This window comes from Perissodus microlepis, chromosome 11 (assembly GCF_051167445.1).
Source record: "Perissodus microlepis isolate ML-2025 ecotype Zambia chromosome 11, ASM5116744v1, whole genome shotgun sequence".
Lineage (NCBI taxonomy): Eukaryota > Metazoa > Chordata > Actinopteri > Cichliformes > Cichlidae > Perissodus > Perissodus microlepis.
This window is the reverse complement of record NC_140471.1, coordinates 15,390,547-15,412,461: the sequence shown is the minus strand read 5'-3', so window position 1 is coordinate 15,412,461 and position 21,915 is coordinate 15,390,547. Positions and strand designations below refer to the sequence as shown.

The 21,915-nt window shown below is 38.8% G+C and overlaps 5 protein-coding genes across 5 annotated transcripts; 1 reads left to right on the top strand and 4 right to left on the bottom strand.

Annotated features, from left to right (window-relative positions):
* Positions 1-986: 986 nt before the first annotated feature.
* Positions 987-2,499, bottom strand: LOC146377425 (hepcidin-like). Its single transcript, XM_084943371.1, has 3 exons — positions 2,416-2,499; positions 2,233-2,310; positions 987-1,437 (listed from the first exon to the last, which is right to left on the bottom strand). Exons 1-3 carry the CDS (start codon positions 2,497-2,499, stop codon positions 1,336-1,338), a joined length of 264 nt encoding a protein of 87 aa, XP_084799497.1. The 3' UTR covers positions 987-1,335.
* Positions 2,500-4,784: 2,285 nt separating this feature from the next.
* LOC146377424 (hepcidin-like) lies at positions 4,785-5,510 on the bottom strand. The gene is made up of 3 exons (XM_084943372.1): positions 5,381-5,510; positions 5,205-5,282; positions 4,785-5,068 (listed from the first exon to the last, which is right to left on the bottom strand). Exons 1-3 carry the CDS (start codon positions 5,465-5,467, stop codon positions 4,973-4,975), a joined length of 261 nt encoding a protein of 86 aa, XP_084799498.1. The 5' UTR covers positions 5,468-5,510; the 3' UTR covers positions 4,785-4,972.
* Positions 5,511-6,889: 1,379 nt separating this feature from the next.
* LOC146377423 (hepcidin-like) lies at positions 6,890-7,691 on the bottom strand. The gene is made up of 3 exons (XM_084943442.1): positions 7,559-7,691; positions 7,385-7,471; positions 6,890-7,219 (listed from the first exon to the last, which is right to left on the bottom strand). The coding sequence occupies exons 1-3, from the start codon at positions 7,640-7,642 to the stop codon at positions 7,127-7,129; spliced, it is 264 nt and encodes an 87-aa protein (XP_084799568.1). The 5' UTR covers positions 7,643-7,691; the 3' UTR covers positions 6,890-7,126.
* A 1,678-nt stretch (positions 7,692-9,369) lies between these two features.
* On the top strand, positions 9,370-20,120 carry LOC146377421 (uncharacterized). Its single transcript, XM_084944535.1, has 5 exons — positions 9,370-9,468; positions 10,356-10,400; positions 10,493-11,341; positions 18,095-18,139; positions 18,232-20,120. Exons 2-5 carry the CDS (start codon positions 10,361-10,363, stop codon positions 19,080-19,082), a joined length of 1,785 nt encoding a protein of 594 aa, XP_084800661.1. The 5' UTR covers positions 9,370-9,468; positions 10,356-10,360; the 3' UTR covers positions 19,083-20,120.
* LOC146377422 (hepcidin-like) lies at positions 14,654-15,456 on the bottom strand. Its single transcript, XM_084944760.1, has 3 exons — positions 15,287-15,456; positions 15,113-15,199; positions 14,654-14,947 (listed from the first exon to the last, which is right to left on the bottom strand). Exons 1-3 carry the CDS (start codon positions 15,368-15,370, stop codon positions 14,855-14,857), a joined length of 264 nt encoding a protein of 87 aa, XP_084800886.1. The 5' UTR covers positions 15,371-15,456; the 3' UTR covers positions 14,654-14,854.
* Positions 20,121-21,915: the final 1,795 nt, after the last annotated feature.

The following is a 21,915-nucleotide window of genomic DNA, read 5'->3' as shown; positions in this document are numbered from 1 at the left end:
ACAAGACAGTGCAGACACAGAAAGTGGGGCTTTCTGACATCACGGGAAGGTCAATAACCTTCAAATAACAATTACTGACTATTTGTAAATGACATTTACTATCAGATGGGCTGGCATCCCCTTTGAATTGTGATGCCTATGTTTATTTCCAGACATTTCAGCAAGTGCCGCCATCAGGTCAAGAGTTTGTAGCCCAGTAATTATGTGCTACATAAAGTTCTTTGTTCCAGTTGTGTTTGTCTTAAAGATCTAAAGTGACTTTCTTTTGTATGATTATTATTATTTTTCTGGCTAAACGCCATCCCCTGCAAATCAAATCACCAACAAAAAGCAGCACCGTGTGATTTCCTCATCTTACCACCCGAGAAGTTTAGTTTACACACTTAAATATCACTAGTTTAAAAGATTTATAGACGTAGTGTACTGCATTTACCGATGAACAGGGCCCTAATTGCTACCTGCCTGCACTGTGCCTCATATGTGTATGTGGGTATGAGTCAGATAAAATAAACCACATGGTGTGTGTGCGTGTCTCTGTGTGTGTAAGGAAGCTGAACAGAGCCCTGTGCACTCATTTACTATCTCCTTGTGTGGTTTGGCAGCAGCTTTGTCGGTATGGGGGCGTACAACGGGCATCCGTCTGGACGTGAGGCAAGCCTGGCATGCCTCTCAGCCCCCTGCAAGGCTGAATGAGGGTGGGATCAGAGCAGGAGTCCACCAGGCTCCAGACTGGTAGTCTGTGCATGCATGTAAGCAAATGTGTGTGTTTTTCTTTGTGTATCTGCACTTCTGTGTGTATTGGGGGTAATTAAATTGTAATCACACAGGCTTAAACAGCAACCACAGGGTTTGCCATTGTTCTGCATGTCACTTGCAATCTGTTGACTTCTTTGCATATTGTTCCATCCATTCACAACTCTGTCAGATAGACTGCCTGAGTCTGTGTGTTCCCTAATTATTTCTACACCGGTTTAACACCGCATCATTTATTTGACCTTTGTGGTCATTATAATAGTGAGGCACGATCCAGCCATGCTGAAAGTAACACAATAGCATGCACACCACCATGGCTGGATGCCATACCTCCATGTTCTGTACTGGATAATAAGTGAACCACTGCAGAGCTGAGCCTGGTTTGCACTTGGACAGCAGACCACCCTCGGAAAATATAGCCGCCTCTGTTGTTTGTCCCTAGACACTCCCTCTTTCTGATCATCACAGTTGTTTATTGTACATAATAGTAAATACAGCATGGATAAATACATACATCATATTTTTTTAGCTGAAGATGAGAAAGTAAAGCTGCTTTTGATGGAAGCTACTCAAATCTGAGCCTCACTGGCAACATATGCCACAGCCACTGAGCAGGCAGCAGTCACAGCAATGATGGCATCTGACGGGGCTAGTGTCGCGATTCTCCCCGATGTCAAACGGCATCTGTGAAAAAATTTTTTAAATACGTCTGAACAATAAATACATCAAAGAGGCTTCTTCCTGTTAAAAGGGAGTTTTGCTTCCCACTGTTGCCAAGTGATTTCTCACAGAGGGTTGTTTGATTGTTTGGGTTTTCTCTGTCTTATTGTATCGTCTTTACCTTACAATATAAACCATCTTGAGGTGACAGTTGCTGTGATATGTCATTATATAAACTGAATTGAATTTTCCTGACCTAGAGTTTAATTTTCCCCAGATACTGGTGTAGGCACAGTACGTCAGGGCTGTGACAACTAGAGGTTTTAAAGGAAAGAAGAAACCGAAATTCTACCGTGTTTTTATTTAGTGTGAGTAGCTTAAATCCAATGTTTACTGGCACATATTTCTAGCAACAATGTCTACACCAAAATAATGTGTAATTGCAGTGTAATATAGGGTGGTTGGGGTAATGATACAGTAATACAGCCCTCTCCCCTAAAATTGCAATGTAAGATTGGGCAACACCGTTTGTCCTTTCCTCTAAAATATCTCAGTTATTAATTCCTCAAATACTCTTGACGTATTTTTTCTTTGTCTTTCTATCCTTTAAAACTTCAGTTTGCTACTCCTTTGTTCTGCTTCATTGAAGTATTTTTTGGGTACTGAAAATGAACCCTAAATTTAAAAAAATTGCCCTGTAAAATTACAGGATGGGTTGTCGGCTGTATTTTGAAGTGCTACTTGAAAGCACTGTAGATTAGAAATTGAATGAACTCAGGCTCCATGACTTATTTTAAGTATTTGATCAACTCAGCATACCATCCATGTTTCTACTGACGTCTCTTCTTGCATTGCAGCAGGATCATCAGTGCTCTTTTCTTCCTCAACATCTTCTACCTGTTGATTAGTTACATACATTCAGAAACACAGTAAAACACACAGAGCTGATGAGCATTGAATAAAAAGGAATAAATCTTAATTTACATCAAGCAGGCTACTCACTGTTGTGAATGGGAAGGCAGCGTTCCCCTCAATGTAAATAGTTAGTGCGACAGCCAAGATGACTGCAGACGCGAATGTTTTCATTTTCAGCAGTTTAACTTGTCAGAGTAGTTGAATTTTTTCGTTTCTGCTATCAGTGCTTTTGAGCATAATGGCTCTGTTTGCTGATCATGCTGTTATTTATACAGTGTTACCTTGTCACTGGCAGTACTTTATTCCCTCTTGGGAAAGGCTTGCAACACTACTTAAATGATGCTGGGTATTGTAATAGGAAATTCCCAAACAACAAAATGTTCAGGACTTTGCACTGGTGCGAACAGTATTTGTTCAATAATCTTAATTCCTTAATTCAGCCATAGTATTGAATTTTCATGAGTGCAACAGTTTAATACAGCACACAGTTTGTCACCTATATTCTGCACTATGCTACTAATACACTAATTATTATTTCAAATTAATGTGTCCAGTGCTTGGAACTTTCTTATAAGAAGATGCTAGACTGAGTGGGTTTCCTTTCAGTATTGACCAGTTACGGGACAGTGCAGCTTAAATAATGTAGTTTGCTACTGTCTATTACAAACTGAATTTAATCTGATCACTCAGTTTTCCCTCAGTTGTGTGAATCTGTTTCCTGCACACAGACAACTGCACTGAATGCAGGGATTATGGTTTTATGATACAGAATATATATTTGATGTCAATGTGTAATACTCTGTATTGATTTATTACACATAATAAAGATCCTAATATGATGACATATGATCCGGTTTTCAACAGATCAGTATCAAATGTCATGTAACTGTCAACTTAAACACAGAGCAAATGGCTTATCTTTAAATTTTGTCACTCTATTACAACCACTTTAATAATGTAAATCTGTTCAAGGAAATAAATTGTAGGGAAATACCAAAATCAATAATGACAGGAGTGCACGGTGTGTTTACTCTGATAAAGGTTGAAAGGGTCTTTTGAATTTTACTAAACATCTTGTGCAATAACCAAAATCCCTTATCTCCACTCTGTCTCATGTACTGTGACCCCTCTGACCTGTTAGCTTTATCTTAATGAGCACATCTGTGTCAACAACAACAACAGTAGGATTATTGGCTCTGCTGGAATACATTCTGCCTTTTTAACAGTTTTTTTTTAGGACTATAAGGAATAATTACTTCATTTTTTGGTCTCATTTATAGTAGCTGCACTGCAGCTACAAATCCCCCTCGAATATATTGATGAATTGATGGATGATTTCATTATTTTTAAAAAGATTCCAGCCCCTGAGGAGAAATGAGTGTTTTAGTACCTGTGCAGAAAAATAAGAGTTTCTTGCAGTGTTGTCATTAATGGAGATCACACAGCTGGGATTTGTTTACCTTTTTCCTCTAAGTCCTGATAAAAGTAGTCCCCCCTCTTCTCCCCCCTATGCATTACTTAATGTGATCAAATTTAGTTTGAACACTTCACACCAATAAATGATCACTGAAAATGATCAGCTACATAACAGCCAAACCTACACTGTGAATTGTTAACCAACTTGTTAAGAACAACAAATGGAAACAAAACGAGAAAGTCTAATCCATCATCAGATCAAAAGATCTGTACGGGAAATAAAGATGTGGTATAAAGTTTACATGCACTCATCGTGGGCATGAATGTCGTGGTAACTTTGGGCTTTTAATGCTTACTTTGAACTGTTGTTTTTCCAGGGTGGAATGATTGTACAGAAAATATCCTTAAAACAAGAATTAGTTGCAAAAGCTTGAATTTATTGATGTATTAGAGCCTGTGTATATAAATATATAAATTCAATTTATTTCCATAATGAGTCTATATAAATGTTTGACAAAAAACAAACAAACTCCAGGGCTAAAAAATAAAGCTAAGATGTTAGTGCCAAAAACCACTAGCTGGTACTATTTTTCTGCTTGAAAAACAAGCCAGTCCCCGTAGACTTCCATGTCTACGATGGATGATCGTGGCTCAAGAGTTGGGAGTTCGCCTTGTAATCGGAAGGTTGCCGGTTCGAGCCCCGGCTTGGACAGTCTCGGTCGTTGTGTCCTTGGGCAAGACACTTCACCTGTTGCCTACTGGTGGTGGTCAGAGGGCCCGGTGGCGCCAGTGTCCGGCAGCCTCGCCTCTGTCAGTGCGCCCCAGGGTGGCTGTGGCTACAATATAGCTTGCCATCACCAGTGTGTGAATGTGTGTGTGAATGGGTGGATGACTGGATATGTAAAGCGCTTTGGGGTCCTTAGGGACTAGTAAAGCGCTATATAAATACTACTGTTGAACTTAAAGCTGCTCTTTATCAGCTGCAGTGTAATAAAGTCTGTTTTTCAGAGCAAAAGAATTATTCTGAAGTACCGTTTAATGTTATTATTTGACAGACTTGATTAATGAGTACACACATGTGATTAAATATGTTGATACAGTCACATCATTGAAGACATAGACAATACAATCTTACCAAATCAAAATGTTTCATCCTATGAACAGAGTTAAAACTGACTATTTTAAAGCTTCATAAGTTAATACTGAGTGGTTGTGGGAGCAGGAATCCTCAGAACCTGCAGCAAATTCCACAGATACCGGGGGTGCAGCAGCCACAGCAAAAGCGACACTTGATGCCAGGCCTGTGTATGGTGTTATACAACTTCTGTGGGAAACACAAGAGACATGAGCACAGAGTTCATCTGCAGCAGCATCACTGCTCTTTATTTTCACCTGCTCTAACAAACACTTTCATTTAGCTGAAGTAATTTGGCCACATTCACTCAGTTAATGTTACTTACCTTCCATGAGTCCACTAATATCTGCTCACGTGCTGCTGCTGGATAGTCCATGCTCATTGGCTCCTCCAGCTCCTGCTCCTGTTAATGAATTGAGTGCAGTAGAAACCACATTGTAGCATTGAAACAAACATTTGCAGCTTGTAAGCTAATACACTTGGTTAAAGTCAAGTTCTTACTTCGGTGACTGGGACAGCAGAGCTCTGCTGGACACAAATGAATGTGAGCACGGCGGCCACTGCAACTGCAACACTGAACGTCTTCATCTTAGGAGGCTTTGAGAGGCTCAACTTTGACTCTTTCTCCTGGTCTGGATGATTGTTGTGAGCTGAGTCCTTCTGTCTGATGGTTAATGTGTGCAGAAGTGCTGATATTTATACTGATTTGGGCCCCTGCTGCCTCGTCACTCACAGCTCTTACTCTACCTGATTTCAGGAACATTGCAAAACTCCATATTTTCCTGTGCTATGAAATTCTGGGAATGTGAAATTCCTGAGGAATGAGAAAATCTGTACTTTTCTCAGTCGGCATGAACTTTGACCTTTTCTTTGGATGTTTAACTATATGGGTATATGGCCTCGTCACTCACAGCTCTTACTCTACCTGATTTCAGGAACAAGATTGCAACATCCTTAACTTTCCCATAATTCCTATGTGACCCCAGGGAGTAGAAATTTCTGAGAAACTTCTATTATTATATTATATTATGAACATGAATAAGCATAAATGATTTGCACGTCACTATAAAACATTGTATGTCATTTTAAAACACTGTACAAAAGAGACTTTTTCAATCTAACATTTTAACATTCTGTTCAATTCAGTTTATTTATGTAGCGCCAAATGATGACAACAGTGAGGTAAAGACCTTACAATAATACATGTCACAGTAGGATAAAAAGTGGTGGAAATAACAAAATTAGTGAAGATTGATCCATGATTCACACTGATGTAACTTACTGGAAGACTTAATGATGTCACAAGACTTTAAACTTAACTATAACATAGATCTACATGCACAGTGTTTTAATGGCATAGATAACATAAGGTTGTCTAAAACATTTATGAATGAACTTGTATAGAAAGTGTTTTGAGTGAACAGTATCTAACACTTCTACATTCTTTAAAAAAAAAGTATGCTTAGTTTAACTTTCAAATAACCAATAAACCAGTCCATCAGCTCAAAGCTATTGTACATTACTGCATTTTTGTCATAATTAGTGGTAAAATTGAATGATGATGAGATGCTCCCTACTCAATAATTACAAATATGGGAAAATTCCACCAGATGTAAAACTCATTGTGGTTCTGTCCTCCTATTCAAAAATATTGTCGTCTTGAGTAACATATCTATAGAAATCTGAATAATGCTGTGAGTGTAAAACCTTAGTTTTTCATGAAAATGGTGAAATAATGAAAAAATGCTGAAAACTTCATGAAACAACATCAGTTTTGAAAAACACCAAAGGATATCTTCATGATGACTTAATGAAAGAGCACTAGTAATAATTTTTTTGACAGTTTTTGACAGTTACTGTAAAGCTGCTCACTTTACTTTTGCTATCAATGACTTGGCTCTATTAACAGGTTGTACCATATACGACATGGGCAAAAGTATGAGGCCACAACTCTTAACTGACATCGGCACAAAAACTGTACATCAGGAGCTTCATGTCACTGGTTTCCATTAATGTTTAATTCTTGTCAGACAGAAACAAACAGCACATGTTGTAGTATAGTGACTCTGAACTTTTTAATATAATAACATACTGTAGTTCCAAATGCTTGGTACACTGTTCACTGTTACAGCAGGATGACCAGATGAAGAAACACTGTCAGACTTTAACAAATGCTAAGCAGTCAAATCATTTCATGTATAAGAGTCTATACTTAGTGGTTGATGTGATAATCGCAGGTAGATATTCTCAGAATCTGCAGCACAATCCACAGACACCAGCATTGCAGCAGCCACAGCAAAAGCGACACTTAATGCCACGCTTCTGTCTGTGGTACGGCATCTGTGTGAAAGAGGAGAAGAGCAGAGAGTTTATCTTCAGCTGCAAGTCACTTCATTGTTTCTAATTTTATGTAAAGCTGTGAGTGCACAGTCTATTTTAAACATCTTCCTGCATTTGAGAGATCTCACAATTACTGTCTTCATTCATTTATTGAATTAAACTCACCATCCATGAGTCAGCTGACACCTCCTGATGTTCAGCAGCTGGACTGTCATTGCTCACAGCCTCTTGTAGCTCTTGCAGTTCTCGTATCTGTAGAGAAAGAAAACAGATCTTAGCATCTTCACAACAAATTCATGCAGAAGAAGCACATTATATGAATTTAACACAGTCTGTAACCTCAGCAAATGTGGCAGAGCTCTGCTGAATGCAAATACACATGAGTGCAACAGCCACTGCAACTGCAACGCAGAACGTCTTCATCTTCAGGAGGTTTGAGTGGTTTAAGGTGGTCAGATCCTTTGACTCTCTCGTTGACTCTTGTCAGCTCCTTTGTGATGGTTGACTGAGGGAAAAGGTGCTGGTATTTATACTCATTTGCTCCACTGCTGCCTCGTCACTTAGAGTACAGAAACTACTGACGGGAACAGGCTTGCATCAATAGGACAGGGAAAACCCATATAGTTAAACATCCAAAGAAAAGGTCAAAGTTCATGCCGAGTGAGAAAAGTACAGATTTTCTCATTCCTCAGGAATTTCCCATTCCCAGAATTTCATAGCACAGGAAAATAAGGAGTTTTGCAAAGTATTGCAACCCTGGTACCTGTGGAGTTTGCTGCAGGTTCTGAGGATTCCTGCTCCAACAACCACTCAGTATTAACAAACTGTATGTCACAGACAATGTGTGAGATTATACTGTTTTAGTAACATTGTGTCCTCAGTTACTGCATCAACTACATGCTTGTATTACACAGTTTATCATAATAAACTTTATGGTCATTTAGATATAATGTGGATTTTTATTGTCATTTTAAATGTCGATTTTTCCTTTGTTACATTTGTAAAACTGACTGCTATGCATCCATCCGTCCATCCATCAAAGCTGCCATAGGGCTACAGGAAGGGTATATCCTGGACAGTGTTAACACATAGAGAGAAAAGCATTCATGATCCAGTAACCCCTGTAACTGATTCAAAATCACAATTTAACCGAACACCAAAGTGTTCTGACTTTGAGGGGAGACTCTCCAAAATATTCTATTTTTATTTCAAACACATACGCAGGTGGTTACATATGGTTAAAATGATTCAAATGCAGTAAATATACACATTTTTCATATAAATAGAGTCCATAACTTGATTATTGTCTATAGCCCACATAATTAAACACTTTAGTTACATAAAACATGTGATTTTTGATGTTATGTACTGTATAGCCTGTGTAATAAATAAACATGTAGCCCAATAAGTATAAAATCCACAAAGCTACACAACATGGGGCAGTTCATTTACAAACACAGGTGTAACTTGAGTTTCACACTGTTTTTTGTTAGAAAATAATCAAATTGTTAAATGCTTAAAGTGCACAAAACGTCAGAAATCTGCACTGTCATGAACAAAAATGTAAACCTAATTTTTGCATTAACCCTCCGAAGTCTGAATCCCAGCTTGTGCACATCAACATCACTGATTTGCACAAATACAGTTTATAATGAAGACATGTTAAATATTAAGCACTGAAAACAGTTTGGTTGTTGTTGTTTGGAACGTCATTTAATGCATGTTGTTTTGTTGCCATAGTGATGCCTCCAGGGGAAAATTAGGGAGCAGAGCAAGAATAAGACTGTGGATATATGTTTTGATAGCTTTGGGTTCTCTTTGTTTTTGCCTAACAATCATAAAGAAATGTATTATATTTTGCGTGTGTCCTCATTATTGAGCTTTAATCCTGCATGAAGGCTAAGATGAATCTCTTAGAGTAGAACTTTACAGTAACTAATAGAATAAAAAAAAACACACATTGACTGCTTTAGTTTTTAAGATTCACTTCGGTCTTAAGTATTTTTTGTCTCCATATAAAAGATATCAAAATCTGTGCACACAACTTGATGTAAAACGAATCTATGTACATTCCGCAGTCTATGATGCTAGAATGGCATCACAGCATTTAAACATGTTTTGAATGAAAACATCAGCATATGAAAACAAAACTGAAGAGACACTGCAACCGTATGAAGGAAGACGACTATTTAGTGAAATTTCTACATTTCCCTGAGGATTAACTGCTCTGTAATTTACCAAGAACTAAAGTAAGCTCAAATTTCATTTTATAGACTTAAGATCATTTACTTAAATATAAAGCCTGATTTTCCTGCCTGCCAGGACAGTATTTATGTACTTTACATTGTGCAAGTCTAGACTATATTTTACATCATAGAGAGGATGATGTGGATCTATTATTCAGGAAAACAAATGAAGACTTAACTATTTGTCAGCTGTTGTAATATTTGACAAATTATACATAAATTAGAAAATGTTCTTAATCATATCTTAGAGTGACAGAAGCTCTGCTGTTAATCTTAGTATCTGCAGTTTTTACACGCTTACATAAACACACGCAGTTACTGTCCCTCCATTTAGAAAGACAGAGGCATCAGAGTGAGCATCATTCAACACAGACGCTCTCACAACACAAATCCTAACGTTGGTTTGCAATAAATGTAATTTAAAAAATTTACATTCATGTATGCTATATGCATTTTGTCCATTCCAAATTTGTGAGTCTATACCAGCCAAAATGCTGTCTTTAGTTATTAACATTTGAAATGATGAAGGCACTTGAAAGTAACACAACATTAGCTGCCTTTCCAGAAAAAGACAAAAACCTTTCAGAAGTACATAAGGTTTTGTAAGGTTTTCCTCCCAGGCTTCTAGACTTCTGATTGGCCAACATTTCTACACGGTTAGGATTTGGCATGTTCCTGACTTTGTTTTTAGGGTTTACATGTGGAAGGAGATATTTTTTCAAAACTGCACATGTGGACGGGGTTTTTTTTAAACGAAAAAGGAAAATTTCCATTTACAAAAATGCCCGTGTACGTGTGGACATATCCTAAAGTTATCACAAAAAAAAGCAAATTCGTTGAACATTCTGAGTTGAGGTTTAGTGATCATTGTTGTTTTCTGTTCCTTGTAGTCAAAATGGATGGAAGCGGAGATCGATCACAAAATAACCGTAATGGTAAGCACATGTACTCAGTCGTAAAATTGATGAAAAACTGATTTTCAGCAGATATTTATGAATGCTAATTAAAAGATAAAATGATCTTGCAGGCCGACAGGTTAACCCAGAAATGTTTCCAAGAGGAGATCAGGAGCCAGCTTATGAACCTGTTGGTGGATTCTGGGGTTTACTGGAAAGACTTTATGTTACTCTCTATGATATCTTTTTTTGGAGGCTGAGTGAGCTATTAGATGAATTAGAGGATCGATATGATGTCTTATACATTGACTTTCGCAATGTCAATGACGGCAATGTCAACAATGTAAACAATCACAATATTAATGTGAGAGATAATGATGCCAATGTTGACAACAATGAACTGCATGATGATCATAATGCTGTTGTTGTTGTCGGCATTGAAAATGACGATTCTGATGAGGCATTTGAAGACTGTGAGGATGTTCACCCGTACATCCCAGAAGAGGATCCTCAGCCAGGTGTATCCAGGAAGAGGTCTAGAGAGATGGATGTGGAAGATGTGGAACCAAACAAGAGAATCAGATGGAGCGAGGAGTTTTCTGATGATGACTCTGACTTCATCTCTGCCTGTGACACTGATAGTGAGGGCTGTCCTCATCTTGGTAATATTGCTGATGAGGTACCGCTGTCTGTTGGATCCACGAAAAGGTCCAGAAAGGAAGATGGAGATGAAGAAGAGCCTAATAGCAAAAAATCCAGGCTCGCAAACTCTGATTCGGGGACCAGCTCAACGGTGTATGATCACTCTGAGAGCAGTAGTGATGAACTTTTTGAAGATGCCCATGAAGAGCCTGACAACCATGAAACTGGAGGCTCGAGGAAAAGGTCCCGAGAGGATTTGGAGGAAGAAGAGGAATACTTGCGTGTTTGCAAATTTCGGAGGTGTTCAAATGAGTCCACCAGCACCAGTGATGACAACTAACACTATTTCAACAGGTTTTTTCTGTATCCTTTTAGTAGGCTGATGGCCTACTCAGGTGACCCTGAATCCTCCCTTGGTTTTGCTGCAATAAGCTGGGCATACACTGTGCAATTTTTTCAGTCGCGTTATTCAGCTCCTGTTCAAACTGTCCGATTGACTCGCAGGGGTTAGAAGTTCGTAGGTCACGATGCAGGGTCTCATACTATACGGCCCGATGCTCTGTGCGACCTGAGTGCTCACACTGTGTGTCCATAGCATGAAGGTTATAACACAAAATTTTACACTATTTTCACGGTTGTTGTGGTCGCGATAATTTTGTGAGGCCACATCGAAAAGGCTCGGATGAGCTTGGCAGTTCTACAAGTGTTGCCTCCATCGTTTGTATCCGGATCACACGCTGCACTGCCGTGCTGTTCTGTCTTTTCGCTTTCATCTCTGTGTTTGCGCGTGCGCCGTGTGAGACGCTGCGTTGACACCCTCACGACGGCCGACAGGTTTTCAAACAGGTTTGATTTTCTTACGACCAAACGACTGATGATCGGGAGCTGGTCGTGAGGTGTTAATCACTTCTCGTTACCCCACGTATACAATGCACGACACACGATTAAGGCCAAACTCGGGTCGATCCCCAAAACGGTCGCACGACTGAAAAATCGGCTCAAAATGGGCCAAAAATTGCACAGTGTATGTCCAGCATTAGGCGTAGGCTGCTGTGGGATTCCCATGATGCACTGGGTGTTTCTTCTTCACCCACTATGTGTTAATAGACCTCTCTGCACTGAATTGTACTTGTTGTTAACCTCTGGCTCTCTTCCACAGAATGTCTTTATCCTGTTCTCTTTCCCCCTCCCCAACCGGTCGCAGCAGATGGCCGCCCCTCCCTGAGCCTGGTTCTGCTGGAGGTTTCTTCCTGTTAAAAGGGAGTTTTTCCTTCCCACTGTCGCCAAAGTGCTTGCTCATAGGGGGTCATTTGATTGTTGGGTTTTTCTTTGTAAGTATACCTTACAATATAAAGCACCTTGAGGTGACTGTTACTGTGATTTGGCACTCTATAAATAAAATTTAATTGAATTTAAAATTGAATGGATGTCACTGTGTAGATTCCCTCCATAGAAGGCTTAGACCCAAACGCAGATTCAATGCACATGGTTAAACTATTTATAAGAATTTGTTTAAAGAGATGGAATGGAGAACGTGGCTGGAGCTAGGAGTGTCAGCAGAGAGCAGGAACCAGAGGAAAAGCTATCGAGAGACTGATCACCTGGGTCGTGATCAGTGTTGGTCAAGTTACTTGAAAAAAGTAATCAGTAACTAATTACTGATTACTTCCCCAAAAAAGTAATCCCGTTACTTTACTGATTACTTATTTTCAAAAGTAATTAATTACTTAGTTACTTAGTTACTTTTTAAAAACACGATTTACAACCTGAATAGGTGATAAAGTGATAGATCTTTCAGCCCAATTCTACTTTTTCTACATAATCCATCATACAAAATGTAATCAAATGGAAAAGTCTCTTTTTAAAACTTGTTTTATTAGTTTTAATCTTTTAACTTTATGCATCAATCAAAAATTTAATTATATGCAACATTCTCTGACTGGAAGAAATTTGTTTAGTATTTAAACCTATTTTCTGCACATTCCAGCACATAAAATAATTTTTTTTGTGTGTTTACACTCACTCTTTCAAATAGATGCAAGTAAAACACAGCAGAAAATAAATAAAGTCAAAGACTAGCGGTCCTGTTGCTCTATTTTCACCTGTAAAGCAGGAGTGGGGTAGGCGGAGGTTTACCCTGGTGCAGGTGAGCCGCAGCGGTCAGTGGAAGAATCCGCGAGTTTCTCTGTGAATTTCCCATTACGTCGTAGCGCACTCGGTGCTTGCTTGGAAGTTTAGGGGTTTTTTTCACTGTAAAAAGAAGTTTTCTTCCCACGCACAACGGACACTAATGTTTTTGTCACTTTTTATGGAATCAAACTCAAAATAAGGACAGTACTTCCACGCTTTAAACGCTGCACGCACATACTCTCTCCCGCACTCGATATATGATCCATTGTTGATCTGCACACAGCTGTTGTCACGAAGGTCGCACTCGCTTATGTCACTGTCATGAGACATTCTCGCAAAAAAATCACGGTTTTAGTAACGCGGTAAGGCAGCGTTCCTACGGTAAAGTAACGGTAATCTAATTACCGTTTTTGCAATAGTAATCCCTTACTTTACTCGTTACTTGAAAAAAGTAATCGGATTACAGTAACGCGTTACTGCCCATCTCTGGTCGTGATGGGAACAGTCCAACGGGAATTCTGCATCAATCAGTCAGCGTAATGCCTAAAAGTTTATTCAGATGTAAATATATTACATTTTTAAAATGAAGAATATGAAAAAAAATCAGTGTTTTTAATGACACTGCATTTCATTCATGTGTCTCTATTGGACAGTGTTGTAGAAGTTACAGAAGATAGGAATCAGTTCCAGCTTGGCCTGACGTTTGATCACGTTTGGTTGTACTGGCTTTGAGCCTGTTTGTGATACGCGACATCCACATGATACAGCTACTCTAGCTTTTTTTGAAGTGTCGTGAAATATTTTTGCTTAAATGTTCTGCAGAACGGATGCAGCGCACATACAGTACAGATATTATCTGAAACAGCATTACACAGTGTTACACCTACTTTACAGTTTCACCACAGTGAAACGTCTCTCAGTATTGTTGAGATGTTTTCTATTATTATGTCCAGTATCAAATTTCTGCTGTACGCAAATCTTTCTATTCTCTCGTTTTCTTCTGTGTGAGGGATTCCTGCATTAATCATGCAGCTTAGAAACTTCATATGCACACCGTGAAAACACCTCCAAATAAATTCAGTGAAAGGTTGTCAAGATAAGGTTGTCTAAAACATTTATGAATGAACTTGTATAGAAAGTGTTTCTAGGAAACATTATCTAACACTTCTACATTCTTTAAAAAAAGTATGCTTGGTTTAACTTTCAAATAACCAATGAACCAGTCCATCAGCTCAAAGCTATTGTACATTACTGCATTTTTGTCATAATTAGTGGTAAAATTGTATGATGATGAGATGCTCCCTACTCATATAATTACAAATATGGAAAAATATGCTCACTTTACTTTTGCTATCAATGACTTGGCTCTATTAACAGGTTGTACCACATACGACATGGGCAAAAGTATGAGGCCACAACTCTTAACTGACATCAGCACAAAAACTGTACATCAGGAGCTTCATGTCACTGGTTTCCATTAATGTTTAATTCTTGTCAGACAGAAACAGAAACAAACAGCACATGTTGTAGTATAGTGACTCTGAACTTTTTAATATAATAACATACTGTAGTTCCAAATGCTTGGTACACTGTTCACTGTTACAGCAGGATGACCAGATGAAGAAACACTGTCAGACTTTAACAAATGCTAAGCAGTCAAATCATTTCATGTATAACAGTCAGTATTTAGTGGTTGATGTGATAATCGCAGGTAGATATTCTCAGAATCTGCAGCACAATCCACAGACACCAGCATTGCAGCAGCCGCAGCAAAAGCGACACTTAATGCCACGCTTCTGTCTGTGGTACGGCATCTGTGTGAAAGAGGAGAAGAGCAGAGAGTTTATCTTCAGCTGCAAGTCACTTCATTGTTTCTAATTTTATGTAAAGCTGTGAGTGCACAGTCTATTTTAAACATCTTCCTGCATTTGAGAGATCTCACAATTACTGTCTTCATTCATTTATTGAATTAAACTCACCATCCATGAGTCAGCTGACACCTCCTGATGTTCAGCAGCTGGACTGTCATTGCTCACAGCCTCTTGTAGCTCTTGCAGTTCTCGTATCTGTAGAGAAAGAAAACAGATCTTAGCATCTTCACAACAAATTCATGCAGAAGAAGCACATTATATGAATTTAACACAGTCTGTAACCTCAGCAAATGTGGCAGAGCTCTGCTGAATGCAAATACACATGAGTGCAACGGCCACTGCAACTGCAACGCAGAACGTCTTCATCTTCAGGAGGTTTGAGTGGTTTAAGGTGGTCAGATCCTTTGACTCTCTCGTTGACTCTTGTCAGCTCCTTTGTGATGGTTGACTGAGGGAAAAGGTGCTGGTATTTATACTCACTTGCTCCACTGCTGCCTCGTCACTTAGAGTACAGAAACTACTGACGGGAACAGGCTTGCATCACTAGGACAGGGAAAACCCATATAGTTAAACATCCAAAGAAAAGGTCAAAGTTCATGCCGACTGAGAAAAGTACAGATTTTCTCATTCCTCAGGAATTTCCCATTCCCAGAATTTCATAGCACAGGAAAATAAGGAGTTTTGCAAAGTATTGCAACCCTGGTACCTGTGGAGTTTGCTGCAGGTTCTGAGGATTCCTGCTCCAACAACCACTCAGTATTAACAAACTGTATGTCACAGACAATGTGTGAGATTTTACTGTTTTAGTAACATTGTGTCCTCAGTTACTGCATCAACTACATGCTTGTATTACACAGTTTATCACAATAAACTTTATGGTCATTTAGATATAATGTGGATTTTTGTTGTCATTTTAAATGTCGATTTTTCCTTTGTTACATTTGTAAAACTGACTGCTATGCATCCATCCGTCCATCCATCAAAGCTTCCATAGGGCTACAGGAAGGGTATATCCTGGACAGTGTTAACACATAGAGAGAAAAGCATTCATGATCACAGTAACCCCTGTAACTGATTCAAAATCACAATTTAACCGAACACCAAAGTGTTTTGACTTTGAGGGGAGACTCTCCAAAATATTCTATTTTTATTTCAAACACATACGCAGGTGGTTACATATGGTTAAAATGATTCAAATGCAGTAAATATACACATTTTTCATATAAATAGAGTCCATAACTTGATTATTGTCTATAGCCCACATAATTAAGCACTTTAGTTACATAAAACATGTGATTTTTGATGTTATGTACTGTATAGCCTGTGTAATAAATAAACATGTAGCCCAATAAGTATAAAATCCAGAAAGCTACACAACATGGGGCAGTTCATTTACAAACACAGGTGTAACTTGAGTTTCACACTGTTTTTTGTTAGAAAATAATCAAATTGTTAAATGCTTAAAGTGCACAAAACGTCAGAAATCTGCACTGTCATGAACAAAAATGTAAACCTAATTTTTGCATTAACCCTCCGAAGTCTGAATCCCAGCTTGTGCACATCAACATCACTGATTTGCACAAATACAGTTTATAATGAAGACATGTTAAATATTAAGCACTGAAAACAGTTTGGTTGTTGTTGTTTGGAACGTCATTTAATGCATGTTGTTTTGTTGCCATAGTGATGCCTCCAGGGGAAAATTAGGGAGCAGAGCAAGAATAAGACTGTGGATATATGTTTTGATAGCTTTGGGTTCTCTTTGTTTTTGCCTAACAATCATAAAGAAATGTATTATATTTTGCGTGTGTCCTCATTATTGAGCTTTAATCCTGCATGAAGGCTAAGATGAATCTCTTAGAGTAGAACTTTACAGTAACTAATAGAATAAAAAAAAACACACATTGACTGCTTTAGTTTTTAAGATTCACTTCGGTCTTAAGTATTTTTTGTCTCCATATAAAAGATATCAAAATCTGTGCACACAACTTGATGTAAAACGAATCTATGTACATTCCGCAGTCTATGATGCTAGAATGGCATCACAGCATTTAAACATGTTTTGAATGAAAACATCAGCATATGAAAACAAAACTGAAGAGACACTGCAACCGTATGAAGGAAGACGACTATTTAGTGAAATTTCTACATTTCCCTGAGGATTAACTGCTCTGTAATTTACCAAGAACTAAAGTAAGCTCAAATTTCATTTTATAGACTTAAGATCATTTACTTAAATATAAAGCCTGATTTTCCTGCCTGCCAGGACAGTATTTATGTACTTTACATTGTGCAAGTCTAGACTATATTTTACATCATAGAGAGGATGATGTGGATCTATTATTCAGGAAAACAAATGAAGACTTAACTATTTGTCAGCTGTTGTAATATTTGACAAATTATACATAAATTAGAAAATGTTCTTAATCATATCTTAGAGTGACAGAAGCTCTGCTGTTAATCTTAGTATCTGCAGTTTTTACACGCTTACATAAACACACGCAGTTACTGTCCCTCCATTTAGAAAGACAGAGGCATCAGAGTGAGCATCATTCAACACAGACGCTCTCACAACACAAATCCTGACGTGGGTTTGCAATAAATGTAATTTAAAAAATTTACATTCATGTATGCTATATGCATTTTGTCCATTCCAAATTTGTGAGTCTATACCAGCCAAAATGCTGTCTTTAGTTATTAACATTTGAAATGATGAAGGCACTTGAAAGTAACACAACATTAGCTGCCTTTCCAGAAAAAGACAAAAACCTTTCAGAAGTACGTAAGGTTTTGTAAGGTTTTGTAAGGTTTTCCTCCCAGGCTTCTAGACTTCTGATTGGCCAACATTTCTACACGGTTAGGATTTGGCATGTTCCTGACTTTGTTTTTAGGGTTTACATGTGGAAGGAGATATTTTTTCAAAACTGCACATGTGGACGGGGTTTTTTTTAAACGAAAAAGGAAAATTTCCGTTTACAAAAATGCCCGTGTACGTGTGGACGTATCCTAAAGTTATCACAAAAAAAAGCAAATTCGCTGAACATTCTGAGTTGAGGTTTAGTGATCATTGTTGTTTTCTGTTCCTTGTAGTCAAAATGGATGGAAGCGGAGATCGATCACAAAATAACCGTAATGGTAAGCACATGTACTCAGTCGTAAAATTGATGAAAAACTGATTTTCAGCAGATATTTATGAATGCTAATTAAAAGATAAAATGATCTTGCAGGCCGACAGGTTAACCCAGAAATGTTTCCAAGAGGAGATCAGGAGCCAGCTTATGAACCTGTTGGTGGATTCTGGGGTTTACTGGAAAGACTTTATGTTACTCTCTATGATATCTTTTTTTGGAGGCTGATTGAGCTATTAGATGAATTAGAGGATCGATATGATGTCTTATACATTGACTTTCGCAATGTCAATGACGGCAATGTCAACAATGTAAACAATCACAATATTAATGTGAGAGATAATGATGCCAATGTTGACAACAATGAACTGCATGATGATCATAATGCTGTTGTTGTTGTCGGCATTGAAAATGACGATTCTGATGAGGCATTTGAAGACTGTGAGGATGTTCACCCGTACATCCCAGAAGAGGATCCTCAGCCAGGTGTATCCAGGAAGAGGTCTAGAGAGATGGATGTGGAAGATGTGGAACCAAACAAGAGAATCAGATGGAGCGAGGAGTTTTCTGATGATGACTCTGACTTCATCTCTGCCTGTGACACTGATAGTGAGGGCTGTCCTCATCTTGGTAATATTGCTGATGAGGTACTGCTGTCTGTTGGATCCACGAAAAGGTCCAGAAAGGAAGATGGAGATGAAGAAGAGCCTAATAGCAAAAAATCCAGGCTCGCAAACTCTGATTCGGGGACCAGCTCAACGGTGTATGATCACTCTGAGAGCAGTAGTGATGAACTTTTTGAAGATGCCCATGAAGAGCCTGACAACCATGAAACTGGAGGCTCGAGGAAAAGGTCCCGAGAGGATTTGGAGGAAGAAGAGGAATACTTGCGTGTTTGCAAATTTCGGAGGTGTTCAAATGAGTCCACCAGCACCAGTGATGACAACTAACACTATTTCAACAGGTTTTTTCTGTATCCTTTTAGTAGGCTGATGGCCTACTCAGGTGACCCTGAATCCTCCCTTGGTTTTGCTGCAATAAGCTGGGCATACACTGTGCAATTTTTTCAGTCGCGTTATTCAGCTCCTGTTCAAACTGTCCGATTGACTCGCAGGGGTTAGAAGTTCGTAGGTCACGATGCAGGGTCTCACACTATACGGCCCGATGCTCTGTGCGACCTGAGTGCTCACACTGTGTGTCCATAGCATGAAGGTTATAACACAAAATTTTACACTATTTTCACGGTTGTTGTGGTCGCGATAATTTTGTGAGGCCACATCGAAAAGGCTCGGATGAGCTTGGCAGTTCTACAAGTGTTGCCTCCATCGTTTGTATCCGGATCACACGCTGCACTGCCGTGCTGTTCTGTCTTTTCGCTTTCATCTCTGTGTTTGCGCGTGCGCCGTGTGAGACGCTGCGTTGACACCCTCACGACGGCCGACAGGTTTTCAAACAGGTTTGATTTTCTTACGACCAAACGACTGATGATCGGGAGCTGGTCGTGAGGTGTTAATCACTTCTCGTTACCCCACGTATACAATGCACGACACACGATTAAGGCCAAACTCGGGTCGATCCCCAAAACGGTCGCACGACTGAAAAATCGGCTCAAAATGGGCCAAAAATTGCACAGTGTATGTCCAGCATTAGGCGTAGGCTGCTGTGGGATTCCCATGATGCACTGGGTGTTTCTTCTTCACCCACTATGTGTTAATAGACCTCTCTGCACTGAATTGTACTTGTTGTTAACCTCTGGCTCTCTTCCACAGAATGTCTTTATCCTGTTCTCTTTCCCCCTCCCCAACCGGTCGCAGCAGATGGCCGCCCCTCCCTGAGCCTGGTTCTGCTGGAGGTTTCTTCCTGTTAAAAGGGAGTTTTTCCTTCCCACTGTCGCCAAAGTGCTTGCTCATAGGGGGTCATTTGATTGTTGGGTTTTTCTTTGTAAGTATACCTTACAATATAAAGCACCTTGAGGTGACTGTTACTGTGATTTGGCACTCTATAAATAAAATTGAATTGAATTTAAAATTGAATGGATGTCACTGTGTAGATTCCCTCCATAGAAGGCTTAGACCCAAACGCAGATTCAATGCACATGGTTAAACTATTTATAAGAATTTGTTTAAAGAGATGGAATGGAGAACGTGGCTAGAGCTAGGAGTGTCAGCAGAGAGCAGGAACCAGAGGAAAAGCTATCGAGAGACTGATCACCTGGGTCGTGATCAGTGTTGGTCAAGTTACTTGAAAAAAGTAATCAGTAACTAATTACTGATTACTTCCCCAAAAAAGTAATCCCGTTACTTTACTGATTACTTATTTTCAAAAGTAATTAATTACTTAGTTACTTTTTAAAAACACGATTTACAACCTGAATAGGTGATAAAGTGATAGATCTTTCAGCCCAATTCTACTTTTTCTACATAATCCATCATAGAAAATGTAATCAAATGGAAAAGTCCCTTTTTAAAACTTGTTTTATTAGTTTTAATCTTTTAACTTTATGCATCAATCAAAAATTTAATTATATGCAACATTCTCTGACTGGAAGAAATTTGTTTAGTATTTAAACCTATTTTCTGCACATTCCAGCACATAAAATAATTTTTTTTGTGTGTTTACACTCACTCTTTCAAATAGATGCAAGTAAAACACAGCAGAAAATAAATAAAGTCAAAGACTAGCGGTCCTGTTGCTCTATTTTCACCTGTAAAGCAGGAGTGGGGTAGGCGGAGGTTTACCCTGGTGCAGGTGAGCCGCAGCGGTCAGTGGAAGAATCCGCGAGTTTCTCTGTGAATTTCCCATTACGTCGTAGCGCACTCGGTGCTTGCTTGGAAGTTTAGGGGTTTTTTTCACTGTAAAAAGAAGTTTTCTTCCCACGCACAACGGACACTAATGTTTTTGTCACTTTTTATGGAATCAAACTAAAAATAAGGTCGGTACTTCCACGCTTTAAACGCTGCACGCACATACTCTCTCCCGCACTCGATATATGATCCATTGTTGACCTGCACACAGCTGTTGTCACGAAGGTCGCACTCGCTTACGTCACTGTCATGAGACATTCTCGCAAAAAAATCACGGTTTTAGTAACGCGGTAAGGCAGCGTTCCTACGGTAAAGTAACGGTAATCTAATTACCGTTTTTGCAATAGTAATCCCTTACTTTACTCGTTACTTGAAAAAAGTAATCGGATTACAGTAACGCGTTACTGCCCATCTCTGGTCGTGATGGGAACAGTCCAACGGGAATTCTGCATCAATCAGTCAGCGTAATGCCTAAAAGTTTATTCAGATGTAAATATATTACATTTTTAAAATGAAGAATATGAAAAAAAATCAGTGTTTTTAATGACACTGCATTTCATTCATGTGTCTCTATTGGACAGTGTTGTAGAAGTTACAGAAGATAGGAATCAGTTCCAGCTTGGCCTGACGTTTGATCACGTTTGGTTGTACTGGCTTTGAGCCTGTTTGTGATACGCGACATCCACATGATACAGCTACTCTAGCTTTTTTTGAAGTGTCGTGAAATATTTTTGCTTAAATGTTCTGCAGAACGGATGCAGCGCACATACAGTACAGATATTATCTGAAACAGCATTACACAGTGTTACACCTACTTTACAGTTTCACCACAGTGAAACGTCTCTCGGTATTGTTGACATGTTTTCTATTATTATGTCCAGTATCAAATTTCTGCTGTACGCAAATCTTTCTATTCTCTCTTTTTCTTCTGTGTGAGGGATTCCTGCATTAATCATGCAGCTTAGAAACTTCATATGCA